The 19,690-nt window shown below is 37.5% G+C and overlaps 1 protein-coding gene across 6 annotated transcripts in view; it reads right to left on the reverse strand.

Moving 5' to 3' along the window:
- The window catches only part of wnk3 (WNK lysine deficient protein kinase 3), a 51,981-nt gene that overhangs the window by 24,432 nt on the left and 7,859 nt on the right, over positions 1-19,690 (reverse strand). For all 6 annotated transcript variants that reach the window (XM_082146128.1, XM_082146126.1, XM_082146130.1 and 3 more), the window contains exons 2-3: positions 14,081-15,157; positions 875-1,047 (exon numbers count right to left, since the gene is read on the reverse strand). In XM_082146128.1, the coding sequence (XP_082002254.1) occupies positions 875-1,047; positions 14,081-14,779 (872 nt within the window). In that variant the 5' untranslated portion in view covers positions 14,780-15,157. The remainder of the gene's footprint in view (positions 1-874; positions 1,048-14,080; positions 15,158-19,690) is intronic.

Raw genomic sequence — 19,690 nt, forward strand, 5'->3', positions numbered from 1 at the left:
GTAATATCAATACCATTTTTGATACCACGGGGAAAACTGCCATATATACTGCCATACAGATCATTTGTAATACATACAGGAGCTCCTGTACATACAGCACAGGGAGGCTTTGAACTATGTTAAAAAAAGAAAAAAAAGACAAGTAAACTGTCAGTAATGAAATAAGAAAAAATAAACAATAGAATAAAGAGAAAACTTAAATAAACATGGTTTTAAGGTGGGTCTAACAGTAGTATTCAGGTAAGAAACACTACAGAAATCAAAGAAATCAAATTTTAAATAACACTGGATAATTTTTTGGAGTATGTACTCAAGTATGTACTTTTGCTTGGCAAAAAGGGCATTTTGACATTATTTTGTATGTATTTGACAGTTTAAGGAGAATAATAAGCCACGAAAAAGAAGTTAATTTGGTACTCGCAAGCTGTTTGAGAAGCAGCTTTATGAGAGGGTGAAACCTGCGGGAATGACTAAAATGATGCGCAATACCCGCAACCCTGAGTCGAAATTCAGGACATGTAAAACCTACACTATTCAACCCAATTCAACAGGAGTGAATGAGGGGAGTGAATGAGAGGAGGCCGTTGTGTGTGTCAAACTTTCAATTCGCCACCAGAGAGAAGGGAGAGTGAGAATGCACAGCTGGTATATATGTATCGATACCACAGAAAAGGAGTAGGCCTATTGGAACCGTTTCAGATATTTCAGAATCGATACTTATAAAATATCTATATTTTTGATCGATCTATCTATCTATCTATCTATCTATCTATCTATCTACACAATTCACAACATAATATTATCATATTTATTATATTCATATTAACATATTCAAATCACAAAGAGATAAAAATACAAATGTAATGATACACACGTTTTGAGTGTTCCTGATGTCATGAGCTCAGTCACTAGGACGATGCACTTCTTGCCTCTAAGAACAGACTCCCAGGAGTCATAGAAACGCACAATGTTGGGGTGCTGTAGACCCTTCAGCATTTCAGCCTCCTCTTTAAAACGCTGCTGCTCCGCCTTGGTCAGCTTTCGATCCTGACACATAAACAAGCACAAAACATTAAATACAGTATGAAAGTAAAATACAGTCTGTAATGATTTGAAATTGCTGGTTGCTGGTTTAAATCTTCATTTCACAATAAAAACTTAAAATCCCACTGACTGGGATAGAAAGAGGAAAAAAGCAGATTAACTAAACCACAGACATGTCTGAACCAATTATGACTGTACTTTTGAGCATAAATGAAATACAGTAAGAAATGGAACAGCTCTTGATTCAACATCCTCTTCATGAAAGATATAATTATGTCCACACCCAAAAGTGCTCTCGACTGTCCTATTAATCATGTTAATGACCAAGTCATAAATATTACTAACTATTCTGTGATTTCATATAAATGTGATTTAAATTATCACAGCAAAGTACTCATAAATTATATTGTATTGCCTCATTAATTATGAATGTCAGCATACCATGATAGCACAGCACACATCCAGTCACTTGCTGCTGAGAGAAAATGAGTTCCCCTTTAAAAAATGTGCTGCGAGAGAGGAATGTTCAAAGCTTTGTATCCATTCAGTTTTACTGCAAGAATGTAACCCTCCCAAATATGCAACGTTATGTCGGTCATCAGCGAATCTGCCATCTTTGGTGGTTTCAATACAGCACTGTGGCAGGTGGGGTGAAGGGAGAGATATTTGGAGGTGTATTCCGACGGCTGATGATCACAGCAAAACGCTTGGTTCACCATTGGCGCATACACTCGGCACAACTTCACAGACAGTACACTACCAATCAATGGTCACCAGGTGGCGCTGGCAAAAAGGAGATGTGTGATAGGGAGGCAACACCCAGCATTAGCCTAAAAATCACATTTCAGCCACAGCGGCCACCATGGCCAGATTGCCCCAGTGTGGCGGATGTTGATTAAATCCCTTCGCTGGCACACAGTTGGGGGAAAATGCCACACTGCCAACACCAAGCACACACTCACTCCACTGACGAACAGCACACACACGCTTATGCAGACATGCAACATTGCATGATTAACTATGCTCACTCTGAGCAACCCCACGATACTAATAAAACAATATTAACGCATCAAGGCTTCGTCAAATATAATGCATTCGTTTTTTTAAAGAAACAGTTTGCCTAAAAGTGAATATTCTGTCATCATTTACTCACCCTTTAGTCAGTCTAAACCTGTATGACTTTCTTTCTTCTGTGGAACACAAAAGAAAATATTTTGAAGAATGTTTCAAATGTCTGTCCATACAATGAAAGTCAATGGGGACTAAAACTGCATTGGACCCCTATGACTTCCATTGCATGGACAAAAAACACTAAAACATAATTTGTGTTTCTCAGAAAAATAAATTAAATCAAGTTTTGAAACAACATGAGGGTGAATAAATTGTGACAGAATGTTCATTTTTTGGATGAACTATACCTTTAAGACAAGCTGTTCTTTGTCTCCACTAAATCTGAACAGATGTTAAAACAAGCACCCAAAAAAGGCTTGTAATCTTTAATCTGCAAGATGATGAAACATCTCTCCGGTTTCTGATTTCATAGACAAAAAAATATATATATCGTCTGTCTAACTGTGATAATCTACATTTGGTTCTCAATGGTCATTTGGTACATGTATATTAATATATAAGAAGTATTCAGATTCATTGGCTTTCTGTGTGTTTGTCTGTGTGACCTACATGGATAAAATAAATCAAAGATGTCTGGGTCAAAGGCCACAACAATAGTTACGTAAGCAACAGTAAAATAAACAACCAAATAAAAGCAAAGAATTCCAGCTTTCACAGCTCAGCAAACTCACTGCATGAGATTTATGAGACATAATCTTACTTTAATTTCTGTAAACAACTTTGCAATGGCCTGCTGTCTATGCATCAACAAAGAGGGCTAATTTCTGGAGGTTGTTTTGTGGCATACAATCTGATTTGCCATGTAATGAGGTTTCTCTCTCGTTAAACTTTCATCTGTATATCATGTCATCCTCTCTCCTCTGCTCCCTGCTTCTCTCTTAAGCAATCAACTACCTAGATGTTACTTTGAGGAAGTATTCTGTGGAAGCTGAGGCCTCTTGTTTTCTTTTCCTCCTTTCTATGCCAGTAAGTAATGCGTAGGCCCAAAACCAATCGGCCCGCAGAACCGTGACGAAAGCGCTGCATAATGCAAACACCAGTCATTCACAAAATGTTTTGCATACATTAGCATTCAAAAGTTTGGGGTCAGAGTTTATTCGTAAAGACATTCATACTTTTATTCAGCAAAGGTGCATTATAAATGTCTTTAGTGTCACTTTTGACCATTTTAATGTTACAAATATTTAAAATAAATGCTGCTCTTTTGAACTTTCTTTACATCAACTTTCTATTCATTCAAGAAACTTGAAAAAGTAAAAGTTTCCACACAAAAAGAGAAAGTCAAGCAGCACAACTGTTTTCAACATTGAATCATTGATAATAAGAAATATTTCTTGAGCACCAAATCAGCATATTAGAATGATTTCTGAAGGATAAGCCTATGTGACGTTGAAGACTGGAGTTCTATATTGTAATAAAATTATTTCACAATATTAGCATTTTAAATCAACCTCAAACTTCACTTATCACCTTCTGCATTTTTTATTTTACTTAAAAGTTTTAAAAGAGCTAATTTGAAAATGCTTTCAGCTACCAATAAAAAGCAGTAGACTTCAATTGCAATTCAATGAGTCATATGATTCCAAAATGATCCTAAATCAAATGACTAAATGTAAATGTAAACAGTGTAAAGGAACAAAATATTTTTCAAGGTGTCTCCTTGCTAATTCTGTGTGAAGGTTAAATAATATTATTAATAATAATAATAATAATAATAATGATAAATATAAAAATATATATTAAATAATATTCATAATTATATATATATATATATATATATATATATATATACACACACACACACACACACACACACACACACATATATATATATGTGTATGCTTGTTTGTACAGTGCAAGCATACTTCTTTGTATAAATTCCACTGAGAATTTGCGTTCCGTGCCATTTTTGCAGCGTTGCACAGCACATGGCACTTATCAGTAATGTTTGTCCCTGTGTAAGCATTTTCAATAACCAGAATTATTAATAATTAATTTAAATTCCGATGAATTTGAGGATCGATCCAGAATCGTTTAGGAAAGCATTATGATGCATCAGGATCTAAATTTTTCCCCCATCTCTTGCATCTATACAGATTTAGTGCTGGCATAGTCAAGGTTGCAACCAAATATATTAGACTGGTGTGACCAAATGTTTCAGTTTAAGACTGTCTCATAAAAAAAAAAAAAAAAAAAAATGATTTAAAAGGTTTCTCTTTCCTATTTTCCAAAAAAACATAAAGCTTCTAACTAACAGTTACAAACAAACCGACACATCACTAAAAGTACCACCCTATTCCTTGAACTTTGACTGATTATTTCCAGTGCTATAACAAGGTATCTTTGTGTTGACAGATGCTTCCTGTTTTGTGGTGCACTGAAAATTCGTGCTGAGCTCTGTATTTTGTGGTTGAAAGCTAACATGAGAGCATCTGTGCATGTGTGTGTGTGCGGGTGTTTGTCTGAGCATCTACGTGCAGCCCTGAACGCTGAGTTAGTGTCTAAGACTGTCTCGTAAGGGCGCCTCTGTCTGTCTGAGTTTCACTGGTCCTTTGCCCTCTTCATACAGCACTGTCTTGACCTTCCATTAAAACATTATGTTCAGCAATAGCTAGGAGAAAGTCATTAGTCACATCATGCAAAACCAAAAAGACAGTGTTTTTGCTCTCAAACTATTGTCCGGCTGACATTTCCCAAGGAATAACAGTTAAAGGATTAGAACCTGCACCATTTGGATTTCAAAACCCTAGACCTTGACCACATAATAAACTGTATTACGAGATGTTGAAAGTCACCAGAAATTAAATTACACTTAAAACAAAACAAAAAGTTTAGTTCACTAAATTTGCACTGTAGCTTGGTAATGATAATGAGTTTGGATTGCTAAAAGGTGTTCAATATCAATGGCTTATTAGTCAGTAGTCACACAAACGACGGCACACAATGAAACAAGAAACAAACCGGTCAGGCAACCCGTCAACCACACTTTAAACATTATGCAAGTTGAGTTCCCATGCTGAAGATGTATCTGCTCAGTTTGGCAACGTGTTTGTTCAGTTGTCAGGTGAGGCTGCAGTCGCTCAGGCTACTGTAAACAGCATAAAGCCTAAGCCAGCCTGACCCTTTCCACAAAAAGAAACACTCTCAGGACCTGTCACCTGTTCAGCCTGAAAAAAGTCCCACAAAAACTTTATGCATAAATGCTTGCTGAGCTACCGCTTGTGCTGATGAAACATAGAAAGAGAAAGTATGCATTAGACAACACTGTGTACATCATGGCTTTTAAATTGAATTAGCTCTGCAATCCATGTTCACTTATTTAACTGAATTCTCTGATCCCTATGGATGTGTAAAGCAATCATGACTATCATCTTTTTATTATTGTGCTAGTCGATACGCCTTATGGGTTTAACTTCAATGAAGAGGAAAGGGGGGGGGGGGGGGGGGGGGGGTGAATGATCAGCTCATATTACTAACACATTCACTGTAATTCAGCAGCATGGCAAAAGCAACATAATACCCACTAGTTCAATGCACTGCAATGAAGACGCATGCCTGTCAGTGTATATGTGTGTGCGTTAGTGAAAAATAAGACAACCAGAAACATTTCGATTTTAACTGAGCAATCCTCTAAAAACAAATCAATTCAATAATATGAGCAACTGGTTGCATGTCAGAATTACTCAAATATATTAGGCTAACTCCTCAAAAGTCTAATACCTAGAACAGAATATTACTCAAAGAATCACATATTTCAGAAATAACTGAACAGACTGATGCTTGTGTCACTAATAACAAATTCAGTCATCATGTATATCTAGGGCTGCAGCTAACGATTATTTTGATAATCGATTAATCTGTAGATTATTTTTCAATTCGGATGATAATCAAAAAATTACACAATCAAAATATTTTTTAAATTACAATTTTTAATCCATGATTTTAAACAATTTTATTCCATATCCTGCCAAATGCTGTCCTCCAAACAATATGCAATATATATTTATGTAGGCTATGCTGTATAAGAAAAAAAAAGGGTTAAAATACAAACATTACATTATAAACCTAAAAACAAGTAATTGCTTACTATTTTAAAGCAGACATTAAAACTAAATTAAAAATGATAAACAAAAACAAAAGCACAAACTGTTAACTTGTACAGGATATGAAGAACACACACATTTACTCGTCTGATCATAGTGATTATATTACATTTAACAATAGTGCCTTTACTGTTACTGCTCTCAAGTCAAGTCAAGTCAAGTCATCTTCATTTATATAGCGCTTTTAACAATGTAGATTGTTTCAAAGCAGCTTCACAGAGATAAACGTATAATTAAGGTAACGGAGACTCTCATAAATATGATTACTTAAACTATGCTTAAATTCTAACAAAACATATTTTAGCAATATGTGTATTTAAGTCAGAATTATTGCGCTACATGCTACTAGTCGACTAATGGCTTAAAAAAATGTCTTTTTTTTAAGATGAATGTTATATAGTTATTTCTTAACGTACAATTGTTTTGATGTATTATTAATTTGCAATTATTTTTAAAAGTACTTATAATTATACAAGTAATTTAATAAATATAATTTATAATATAAAAAATAATTTAAAAATGCATCCATTTAAGCAGTCAGTAAACTCATTAACTAAAATGTAACTGAATAATCGTTTTAGAATCGGATCGCGAGGTGCTAAAAGATTCTCACCCTCACTGAACACACACCATATGTCTGAATGTGATCCTACTGAACATTGAGGACACTGACCTTTTGCACAGACGGGGCAAAACGCCAGTGGGTTGGTCTCTATTTTTAATAGAGGGTTCAGACAGAGCTCTGCCATCAGAAGGAAGATGTTCACACAGAGTCATTGCCTCAGTTTCTCTTTTACTCAGAGCCACATTATGTCACTGCATGTCTGACACTAAATTTGACAACAACTGATGGGGTGAAAAGTTCTGCTGCACTCACAGTACATTACTCTGAATTAAATGAGTTTAGACTGGGAGGGAGGGAGGGAGGGAGAGAGAGAGAGAGAGAGAGAGAGAGAGAGAGAGAGAGAGAGAGAGAGAGAGAGATATTTAGTATTGTGAAAAAGCTCTTATTTCTGACTTATAGTATGCATCTTCATTATGGTCCTATTGGCCAACTGTCTGGGTAAAATAACATGATTCACATGATGCTACAAAAAAATAAGTAAAATCACTTAAATCTTGTCATTGCATTTTGTGACCACCGCTTCCAGAGCGCATGACTCTCCAATAAGACCCACATCTAGACTGAAGTAAAAACTACAGAAGAGCCGAATCCCTTCCATATGAGTAGCAGTACATATATGAATATGATTATTCATATTGTTTCATAGATGATTAGTGTTTCAGCTAGTGCTGCTCGTCTGTTTTTACTCTTTGTAAAATGTCTAAATCAAACCATTTTTCTATGGTCTGGAGAGTTTTGTTGTGGCAGGAGCTGAGCTGGGGCAGACTGGTCTGGTTTGGGCTGCTTACATTCAGCCAGTTGTGTTTCTGCGTGAGTTGTGCTGTCTGTGCAGGCTTTTTGTTCAGGCCTGACAGGCACCCACTGTAATTAACTCCCTGGATCACCCTGTATACTCAATCGCACGGTCAGATAGAACATCCCTCCAACACTGTACGCCCCACACACACACACACACACACACACATTTGTGTGTGTGTGGGGTTAGGTTAGGTTAGGACCAAATGTGCCCACTAGTAAACACTGAAAACTCACTGTTGGGGACAGCGAATGGTCCCGGTGAGGACAATGTCTTAATAAACATAATTAATAATGTCTTAATGAATACGTAAAACTGCATATCATAACTAAAAATGTCAACTCAGACAGACTTCTCTCTCAGATCATTTAATCCTCTTAAACCCTGCACCTTTCTTACAATCGACTGCAAATGTTTAATATACGAGTGTGTGGGATGAGGTTCTGATCGGCCTTTTCAAGGAAGGAAATTAGGTTTTGATTAGTTAATGAAACGAATAAATATCAGATAAGTAACACATAAGTGATAATGCTGTAAACAGCATAAGTTCACATTTGCTCATGCGCTGATGATATAACAGACTTTTAGCTTTTAAAGCTTATAAAGCTTTTAAAGGTAAGGTGTCATTAAAGGATATGCTGGCCAGACAGAACCATCTTCAACAAACAACCTGGAGGCTGTGGAAGAATATCCGTCTAGCCAGCTCTGCTTGCCTTATTTAGCTGCAAAAATAGCCAAATTTACATTACAGGGTTATGCGCTTGTCCAAGTTTATCTGGATCCAGGCCATTTAATAGAGAACAAAATTGTCACCGAAATGACAGAACAACATGCCTTCTAACCATCACTACTGCTCTTACTGGCACCCAGTACAAATCTGTTTGGACTCGGTGAGGTCGTAGAGAGTTGCACTGTTCTGAAATAACCTGAACTGTCCTTGTCTAGGGCCTGGGCGATATGGCCTAAAAAAAAATCCCTGATTTTTTCAATTTAAATCGATTTTTTCCCCATACTTAAAATCAATCTGCAGATGACAAAGAAATTGTTCAAAACAAGTTTTAACTTTATTTTGTAAAAAATAGATAAAAATAAAATTTGCAAAAACTGCATTGTAATTGTCAAAACATTTGGTAACTAAACATAATTTTGTTAAGTTTAGTGACAACACAATGTTACATGGTACAATGAGTGTTACTCAACAGTGCTACTGTTTTTATTATTGCTTGACACAAATTTCACAATTTCAATTCAATTCTTGTGATTTGATTCTGATCTTGATTTAATATCGATTTGGATAAATATTAGTTACAGTAGATACGTTAATGTGTTATGTAAATTTTTCTCCAAACAAAAAAAATGTCTCACCTTAATGCTGTAAACATACAGAGCCCTGTCAGCTGGTATTATTATAAGAAATAATGCGTTTTTTATAATAAACACGTTATAATATTTTAATGATATAGGTAAAAAATATAATAAATATGTAATATAGTTATCATATTTAGCAGACTACTCCTCTCTATAGACTTTTTTTTTTTAAGTCAAACTAACGTGCTATGGTCATTAAATGGCTTTCCTGAGGTGAATGTAACGTTATGTGACATTGTTCTCCAGCTGTTTTATGGACCTCTTTCCGTGGTTGAAAAACACTGATCGATTGATTTTATTACATTTCAGTAAGTTGAACTGTATCTTTAAAATTACCTATTGATCATTCGTGTTTATTTACTATTAACTAGTAGTAAAGAGTAACAGATGATCGGTTCACGTGCCGCTTGAACTGAGGTCTGTCAGCGAGCTGTGACGTCACATTTATAAGCGCCAAAACGGTGTTTATAGTTTGAATTTCGTGTTTAAATTGACAGAATCTGAAAGCTGAGAATTAGTTTCATATCAATAGTAACCTGCTCTGTCTTCCCTGTCGGTGTCCTCTTTGCTTCGCGATTTTTCTCTGCGTGAGAGCGTGTAAAAAGTGACAATTGCGTGAGTCTCACGGTGAATGCGTGAGAGTTGGCAGCCCTGCGGATTCAGTTTGTAAATGTTTTTGGCGGGTGTGCTTGTGCTGCCGGCCTGCCACTGTCTTGTTCATTTGCCATGTAGTTTGTGTGTATCTCTATGGCAAACGCTAAGCCTGTTCGGAACTACAGGAGCCCAGAGGGCAGCGTCGGCGGATGTTAAAGAGAAAATCGACTACACATTCGAGTTAATCGATAAAATCGATTTATTGCCCAGCCCTATCCTTGTCCTTATATCATACTAAAATGAATGTAAGAAACAGGAAAGAATCTCATACAAAATCTAAATTAAAAGTGAAAGCAATCCAGTCCTCACCTCAGCTGACATGAACAGGTTATTCAAAGGAAGGCCAAACCCCAGTTATTAATGATAGATCAATATTAAGGATTGTTTCATGAGAATTCATAATGTGAATGAATACCCAAGAAAGCAATTTTGCTTATCATCAGTTTTGTGTTTAACTGTAGCCTAATTAAAGCGGATTTTTGCAATTTTGCCTGTGGCGAAGAACTGGTTTTATGAAAGACAGAGTGTGCATGTTTTCTTTCACTCCAGGATAGCTCAGAACAGGGTTTCTCTCACTGGGGAGTGAGAAATGGAAAACCCAGAGTGATTACAGAAAGCTTTGAGTGGTGAGAGGAAATCCTGCTGTTGTACTGTATATCTGCAAGGCTACCTGTATCTGTACAACAGAACTCTTTCTCATGTAAGACAGCTCAATTTTATTTTTAGTACTTTCGTCTTTAGGGTCAATTGTAATTATAACTGAAGCTCTGAAAAATGAGTGCAACTGCACGACACATGAAAGGCCAAAGGCATGATAGACCCAATATGCACTTCATTCATTTCAGTGTGTTCACTGTTCAGTGACACTGCAATTCAAATAGCTTTGCTAATAAATTGGAATGGAAGTTTTTATTTATAATGCGAGTTATCGATATAATGTGATACACATACCACACAGCAAGTTGTATTTTCAACTATAATTTTTTACTTTTTTTTAAAAATATTGCAATATATAAATCGCAATATGTATCGTATCGCAATATATCGTATCGTGACATATCACGATATGTATCGAATCGTGAGGCCCTTGCCAATAACCAACTCTAAAAGACTTAGCCTAATACCAAAATGTTCTTGACAATACGGCTGTCAATATGCAGGTTTGGCTGATGATTAATTGTCATGCAAATAATTCTGATTGCCAATTCAGTAGACTTTTCTGCTCATGTTATGTCACTAAAGGTGATGATACACAGGGCAACTTTTTGAGCAATGTTGCTGGGCAATGTTGCCATCAATGGGCAACCAGATGAGACACAGAGCCCACGACCAATCAAAATTATCCAGATATAAATGTATTGCCCATTTTCAATGGGAAAGTGCCCAAGCAACAATCGCTCGGCAAGATTGCCCAGCAACATTGCTCAAAAAGTTGCCCTGGCCTGTGTATCATCACCTTTATTAGAAGCATCAGTAATGTATGATAGGAGCAAATATTTGTCAAGAAATATTGCACAAGGTAGAATTACATAAATATAAGAGCTCAACAGAAAGGACTTTTTTCTGCTGGTTTGGTCAGTCCAGTGGTTCAGATTTTTACTTGGTTTACTTTCCATAAAAAGAAAAAGGTTTTCAAACAAACAAAACAAAAACTAGTTTTAAACTGCCAATAACAGCTGACAATTATCATAGCTATAAATTCATAAACACTTCTGCTAGCTACATTAGCCTACCTTGGAAAAGTTGAAACAGCATCAAACACATCATGGAGAAATCTCTTCCTTTCTGTAACCGGCAGTCAACGAAATTTTTGGGAATTATCTCAATGAGGAAATAAAGTGAACACAAAGAACTTTGCGTTTTACCAATGTAGCCTACATTATAAATGACTCAAAGCAAAATGCACACCTACTGTGATATAGTAGTGCATAGTAAACTTGAACTCACATAATGCATACTGTACAAGACATGATTTTTAACTTCAAATTCCCTTATTTGGATGACAATGTGTGGTGTGAATGTAAATAATTGCAAAGGACTTATTGGATAAAACATGGTACTCCTCCTTACAAGAGAATACACAATAGCACAATCATCACACATACAGTTTATTAACTGAGCACATTATCTCATTCTGGGTTTTTCACTTCCAAGATTTTCGCGAATCTGCAATAACCACATTGTTCAAACAGCTCACATCAGGAATCTGTCTAAGAGTTGGATAGTTTAGTTGTGCATCACATTAAGCAGCAGTGTGGACTGTTGGGGGTCACGGAGGCTTGACAGAATGCCTTCTAAACATGGATTAATCTGCTCAATCTCAGTCAACAGATTACACCACAATTCATACTGTAAAGATTAAAGTGAATAATATTACAATCACTGTATCTGTGCACAGGCCACAGTCTTATGTTTTTGTCATGTCAAGTACCAGGCTGACATAAGAATAAAGAGGAAGGTGAAGGATGGATGGACTGTTTTAACACATTATGAACTGTTTATTTGCACATGCTGTCCACATTGTTTTAACACTATATCAGATAAGCAAACACATGATGATATATCACAAACTAAAATGGTGCAACTGTTTAGTGAATTGGCCCTAGTGTGTGTGGGATTATCTCCAAGCCAAACACATGACTACCAACCTTTCAACACAAAGCAACCAAACAAACCACACATGATAAAGAGAGAACTGAGAACAAACATCAGATTGCTCATTCAGTCCCTGCTTTGCCATTTTCATTATTCCTCTTTTACTGTCAGAGTATCATAGATCTGTATTCCACCATGGTACCCTTTGCTTGTTTTTCTGTTGTTTGTTTAAAACTGAGTGCTGATAACATCCTGGAAAACTAACTGCTTGCTTACAGCAACCACTTCATCTTTCTACCATTAAAAAAAAAAAATCTACCGCTGAATTAAAACTAAATCACACTTATTAGCTTTTTGAGTACACGTTTTGTACACATTAGTAGAATCATCATAAAAGTACATCCGTGTGTTGTTATTCTCCGTTTTTGTTTTGCTACTGACAACAAATTGCCACATCAGAAGGGACATCTATCCAGTATATCTATCCATGTCATGATAAACAAAGACATGATGTAGACCAATAACAACACTAGCTATCCAATGATGCAGCAATTTCTTGCCAGATTAATGTTTTTGGGGATAATAAATTGCAAGGTTGGTTTATGAACGGCAAATTGAGCAGTTAAAAATGATCAATGCAGGGGTTTTCAAAATGGGGTCCAGTGACCCCCAAAAAGCATGAATAATGAATAATTATAAATTCAAGACTAAAATGTCATGAAAATAAATGTGTAGAAAAGTACTTCCTTTGGCACACTGAGAAGCTGAGGATGAATATTAATCATAGCTTTGGTCCACTGAGAAATTTGAATAAGGTGGTACCATGTAAATGGTAATTCTCTAAATAATCTCCCTTGATCAGACCCATGATTTACATGCCACTTCAACCTTTTAATCAATAATCTGAATCACTAAGCCTCTTACATAGCTGATATTAACCTCCTCAAATGGACCTTATTGGCTAATTATTGTACCGAGTGCCATCTTAGTGCTGAAATGCAGCAGGCTTTCCTCTCAGCTGGTGGTTTTGCATGCGCTGAAAGACTTTGCTTCACGAGAGGATTATAAAGGACACGTGGCACGCAAATATTTCTAATGGCATGCTGGCTAAGCTATTGTATGTTACACTGTTGTGATACAAGAGCAATGCGGTCCGCAGCCGGCATCTACTTATGCGTGCCCCTCTGTTGACAACTGCATCATAAAACAGTTGGGTCTCTGTCACAAAACCAATTATTCAACGACGACTTTTCTGGGAAAATACAACACGTAGTGGGCAACAATAGGTTCAGCATAGAGGCAAAGTCAAATAGAATCCACTTCACAACAAGAGAGCTTCTTTGAGCCTTGTTGTTTGTCCAGTTCATTGCGCCTTGAGTAGGCCTGACCCTTCTCTCCCACGGATAGTCTCTGTGTAATCTATAAAGCTATTGAGCTCTGACTTTGAAACTCTTTTTTTTTTTTCTACTGTTCTCACAGCACTCAACTGTAACAGCCTGAAGAGAGAAACACAAGAGGCTAAGATTTCACCAACAAGCTTGGAAAACTCCTGAGTAACAGCATCCTAATTCAAACCAGTAGGGCTAAAGCACTTAGACTGAAAAACATGATACAACTCACATTCCTCTCCAAATAAAGTAACCAATACTAAACGCTGCTATCGGCCCACCATATTGCAATGAAATGTCAAAACCTTTGCTACTCAAGTGCATTAGTTGTATTAATACAGTAACCATAATTCATTTGTGGGTAAACAAGACTAACCTGCAGTTCACACCAGGCAACTTCCACCCAGGTTTCTGTGTCCAGGCCTTTGTAAACAGTTTTGAACGCTCCTCTGCCAAGCTCGATGTCAAATTTTAGAAAGCGGCCACTGGGCGAAGTGGCAACAGCCTTCATCTCAGCCTCCTCTTCCTGTTCTCTATCTCTTTCCTTCCCCTTTAGAGTGGGCGCCGAAAGGCCGGTCTTATCAGGATCCTGTGTGCCATGAGTGCCATCCTCACACAAGGCAGCCGAGGCACTGGCGGGTAACTGTTGGGCTCCGCTGGTGAAAACAGAGTCGGAGGCACAAAACTCGAGGTGAGGGGCGCTGTGAGGGGCATCGGGGATTCCTTCCACCTCATCATCCTCTTCGCATATCTCCACGCTCTTTCGAAAAAAACGCTTGTTCTCCCGTTTCCTGCACGGTTCGTGGGCTGCTGGGGAGGAGGGCATGAAGAAGGTCAGAGGTCTGACCGGTGCCTCCATTTCTTTACTGTCCTCCACTCCACCTCCTCCTCCTCCTGCGCACCACGCTCTCTTTTCCTGGGTCTGGGAGGAGGGGAAGTCAGACGGCGTGCTGTGCATCCTCTCTCTCTCACGGGCAGCCCTGTTCCCCTGGTCATTCTCCTCCTCCCTCTCTCCATCAGGTTTCTCTCCAGAGGATTCCTCCGTGGCAGTGGGCTCTCCTGGGTCCGTAGCCATGGCGATTGACCTTTCCCACTCCTCCGCCGCCGCCGCCCCCTCCTGCACTCTGGCTCTCTGTCAGTCCCCGTCTCTCTCACTCAGTGATCACCCTCTCACCCTCTTATGAAGTTTCTCAGCCGTCCTTCCAGTCTTGCCAGCTGTCAGCGACAAGAATCACTCACTCTTTTCTGCAGCTCTTATCTTCCACGTTCCCTTGAGTTCACAGGAGTATCAGAGGGTGCTTGTTTTGTTAGTATATCCGTGCAGGTTAATTCAGTTTTTGATGTGTACTTTCCTTATCTCCATTTCCTACATAGAGTTTCTTCTGGCTGGCTCAGGTGACTGATTCACAGGTAAATGACCTTCATTGAGTGAGGGGGGATTTTCAGGTGTATCCTATGGAAGAAAAACGCAGAGAATCATTATTGAGTATTTGGCTCAAGTATAAGCATTTACCAACCATCACACAATGTCACAGAAAGGGACACGTTTTTCATTATAACATACACTATAGATTTTTTATCTTATTTTATTTAAAAGTCTCTATATTTGATGTTGTGAATAAGGATGTCATGAGAACCGATACTTCAGTACCAAGTTGGTAGCAACATTTTAAAATCCAGGCAGTACTTGTTTTTCTCCAGTAGCGCAAGTACCGATGGTACCGAAGGTAGCGAGGCTGCAGTTCTTCCAGAACTGATGGGGGAAGCACATACGCTAAGAAGTGTTTCAATCTGTCCTCAAAGGGTTAAGAAGAAAAACGGCTACAAGCACACGGAAGAACTACACGTGGAAGATGGCGGTGAGTTCAGCGCCGCCCGGACTCGTTGGCAAGAAAGGTGCTAAGAGTCGAATATGGAATATGGCATTCGAAGCTGATGACCACAGCATTATTATTGATGTTTTCTTAAGCCAGTATGCAAACAATGCCATCATGCATTTCAAATCAATGGAGGTAACACCTCACATTTGGCGAAGCAGCTAAAAGACAGGCACCCTGATCTTTTTAAAGAATTCAAGGTGAGTTTCAAGTAATATTAACATCATATACAAACTGTAAAACTTCTGCTCTTCAGCCTGAAACAGGGTTATCATTGTGTTTGAGGCAGCTGGCATTGTTGCAGTAAAACCGGCTAACGTTACGCTCCATTTAATGTTTGCGTTAGCCAGTTATTTGTTAGTGATGCTAACACAATGCTATGTTATAAACGTCACCTCCTAGTGGGCTACATACATACCATTTTCAGCAGCCATTCTTCAGTGTCACATGATTCCTCAGAAATCATTCTAATATGCTATTCGCTGCTCAAGAAACATTTCTTATTATTATCAATTTTGAAAACACTGCTTAATATTTTTGTATAAACCGTTTTTTCAGGATTCTTTTTATGAATAGAAAGTTTTAAAAAACAGCATTTATTTGAAATAGAAATATTCTGTAACACTATAAATGTCTTCACTGTTCCCTTTTGATCAATTAAATGCTTTATTTAAAACAAACAAAAACAAATCTTACTGCCCTCAAACCTTTGAATGGTAATGCTATATTGAATTTTTTTTTTTCAATACAAAGGATGTTTAACTCATTCTGTGAGTAATTAATAGTAGCTTAATAGTAAACATATTGTAAAAAAAATATGTATGTGAACGAATGATTTTAAGTAAAGACTACTAATGTAATCTTGATTTGTCTACTGCACCCGCTTAAGATTCTATGTTAATACAACTTAACCTGTTTAGTTTCACCCCGTGTTAAAACTAAAATGGATTAGTGGAATGGGTTTCCACGCAATTTTCTAGTAAAGTCAACTAGTTCGGGTTAAGAGTGTACCTGGTGCAGAAGCATAACAAATCTAAAAAGAGCCAACAAATATTAGCCATTAAAAAACTAAAGGAACACAGCGGATTGTGATTGATTAATAATGAATGATGGCATAAAGGACCTTTAGGGTTAAATAATTCAGAGGCAGAGCAGATACAGAATGAACATGAGTGACCATCACAGATCATCGCTAAGGGACCATATGCAGTAAAACCATATTAATTGTAGTCAGCAGTATTGGTCCACATGGGAGCTTTACAGCTTCTCATGTTTACAGTGAGTGGATTCTCATTGTTCCTCTAGTAGTGTTCTCCGGGTGCATTCATACAGAGCAACACCTGACACTGCCTCTCACAAGATTCAATGATCTTTGTGACCCATAAAACCAACTTCTGCCTCCTATCACAAACTCAATCTCCCTCTTTTTCTCTCTGGTGACATCATTATCTTCAGCTCTCCTCTTGTCATGCTCATCTGTCTTCTGGCAGGCCCGGCCATCAGGTTAGATTGCTACAGGCAACATGCTAATAATTACATGACTGATTCAGAGGTGGAAAAAGATGCTCCTTGCTTTCTCTCGGAAAATAAAACTGGGAAAACAAAGGTTAACTATTTATTCCAGTTGTTATGGAAGTAAAGGTGAAATAGCAGGAATTTCTGTTGTGGTTTGGGCATGTGAGAGCAAATTACACAATGTTTTACAAAACTACGGCTGCAACCGAAAGCTTAAGCAGCTGACTTGTTGCCTCGCTGTCCTTTCAGGCAATGACTTTGCAGGCAGCATTTGCGCACAAAGGTACCTCAAAAAAACCATTTCGGACAGACTTCTAAGGCAGCATAGTGGTTTAATAATCAACAGAGCTTCGGTGATAACTAAGCGAATACTTAATTACTGCAATCATTTCTTGCTAGGAATGGCATCAAAAGTGGAAAAAGTTGTCCAAAAACATACTTTTACCCACAAACTGATCACCAACCGCAACTTTCAGACACCATATTTATTTCTTGTTCAACTGTCACGGAATGGAACGCACAGGATTGTGGGATATCACAGGAAAAGGATACATCTATGCTGCCTTAAAAAATGTATCAGATGAAGGCATCTCAGGAGAGAGGAAGTTGCACGATTATTGGATACGGACGTGCCTTGTTGCCTTTAAAGTAGCTTAATTCTGTTTTTGGAAGAACAATCACTGAAAGCTCTCTTTACGTTTTTGTTTTTGTGCTTATAGATTTCATGAGGAAAATATCTTGAAATGCAAGTTTAGCAGGCAACTCTGGTTTATTGAAAAAACATCTGCAGATAAGATTAAAGTAAAATGCAAATTGAAGTAAAAACTCTGTCTGTCCCTCTCCCCCACACACACAAATGCGAACTTAACCCTAAAACTGGCAATGTGATCTGGGTGTAACATAGTTTTTGTCGTCTTTTTTGGGGCGTAAGAATGAATTTTTCATCAAATCCTTTTATCATTTTATCACAGCCTGGTCTGTCTTGAGTATGCTGGTCACATGATTTGTTTTAAAAAAAATTGTGATTAAGTAGTCAGCCTGACCTAAATCCAACATGGCTGCCAGTGGTGCAGGACATGCAGATTTTGAGATAAGTAAATATATATTAAACTTACTTTTCTTTTGAAAAAATTATACGAACACTGCTAACATTAATTATGAATATTGTCTTAAGGTGCTGAAAAAGAAAATTTATAAAAATGTTGTTCATGTTGTTATTTAGCACGTTTTGAAATATATGTTACACCTGAGTCACATTGGCACTTTTGGGTATAAAAAAGGGATTAACTTTGTATTCATTTTTGTAACAATCTTTGTATTCTGAGGATTTTTTTATTTTTACAAATGCTAAAATGTACAGGTTAAACTGATACAGCCTGTCTGTCTTGAGTATGCTGGTCACATGATTTGCTTCAAGTTATCTGTGATCAATTAGTCAGCCTGACCTAAATCCAACATTTTGTACCATTTTTTTTACCATATTTATGGTAACGCAAGGTCCGATTTCAAAAAGGTTTTCACAGGCTGAATCTTGAGTTTGTAAGCTTTCCAATGATATATAATATGTCAACATTATATGAGTTGAAGTATAGGATATAATTGTTTTAAACATGCAATGGCAGTTACAGTTATAGATTTGATCTAATATATAATAACTGACTGTTTGGATGTAAAAGGATATCAACAACAACAACAACAACCCATGAGAGGAGGAAGTGCTGCTTTAAACATAAGCTTATTTGCCTGTGTCCTCAGGGCAAGGAGTTTCCATAAAAACCACATACCGGACAGAGTGATTACAGAACGTCACAAACGTACACCAAACACATCACTCACACTCTTCACTCCCTTCCCAAACTCGTTTCTGACACAGAGGATTCGGATCATGTCACAATCAGATACTCCATTGCATTTATGGCTGTATTCCCACAGCAGAATATGGTTGTCAGTCCTGTTTAAGTGAGTTAAATACATTCGAACAGTCGATTTTCTCAATTTATTACAAAGTTTCACTTTCAAATTGTACTGAACACACAACAGCAGACAGGAGCGGATTTAACAATGACTACATCTGAAAAGTCAATTGACGTAATGTTATTTCAAAAAGTACCAACCGAGTGGAAATGCACCAAAGTTTTGGTCAATGAAACTATGGGGGAAATTTTTTTTAAACTGGCAAGGATTCTCACGCATTTTATAGGGTAAAATGAGAGTATATGTAAAGAAAAAAACAAAAAACAGTTTTTACATGTAAAGATGTTTTACAAATAATATTCAATATTTTAAAAGTAGAGCATAGATGTTATGGTAGCAAATTTCAGCATCATTACTCCAGTCTTCAGTGTCAAACGATCCTTCAGAAATCATTCTAAAGCCCCTTTCACACAGCGCGTTGATCCTGGGAAATTGCCGTAAAATTGCTAGAGTGCCTTCTGTGTGAACAGAAACACGTCCCGGGATTGATGCCGGGATCGATGTCGGGATGGGGACCTAGTAACATTGCCGGGATCAGTCCTGGAACACCCTGTGTGAACAAAAGCCAGGACCAATGCCGTAAGGGGTGTGTGTGTCGTAGTGATGACGCACATCGCACG

The sequence above is a fragment of the Leuciscus leuciscus genome (assembly GCF_965113295.1).
Source record: "Leuciscus leuciscus genome assembly, chromosome: 18".
NCBI classification, from domain to species: Eukaryota; Metazoa; Chordata; class Actinopteri; order Cypriniformes; family Leuciscidae; genus Leuciscus; species Leuciscus leuciscus.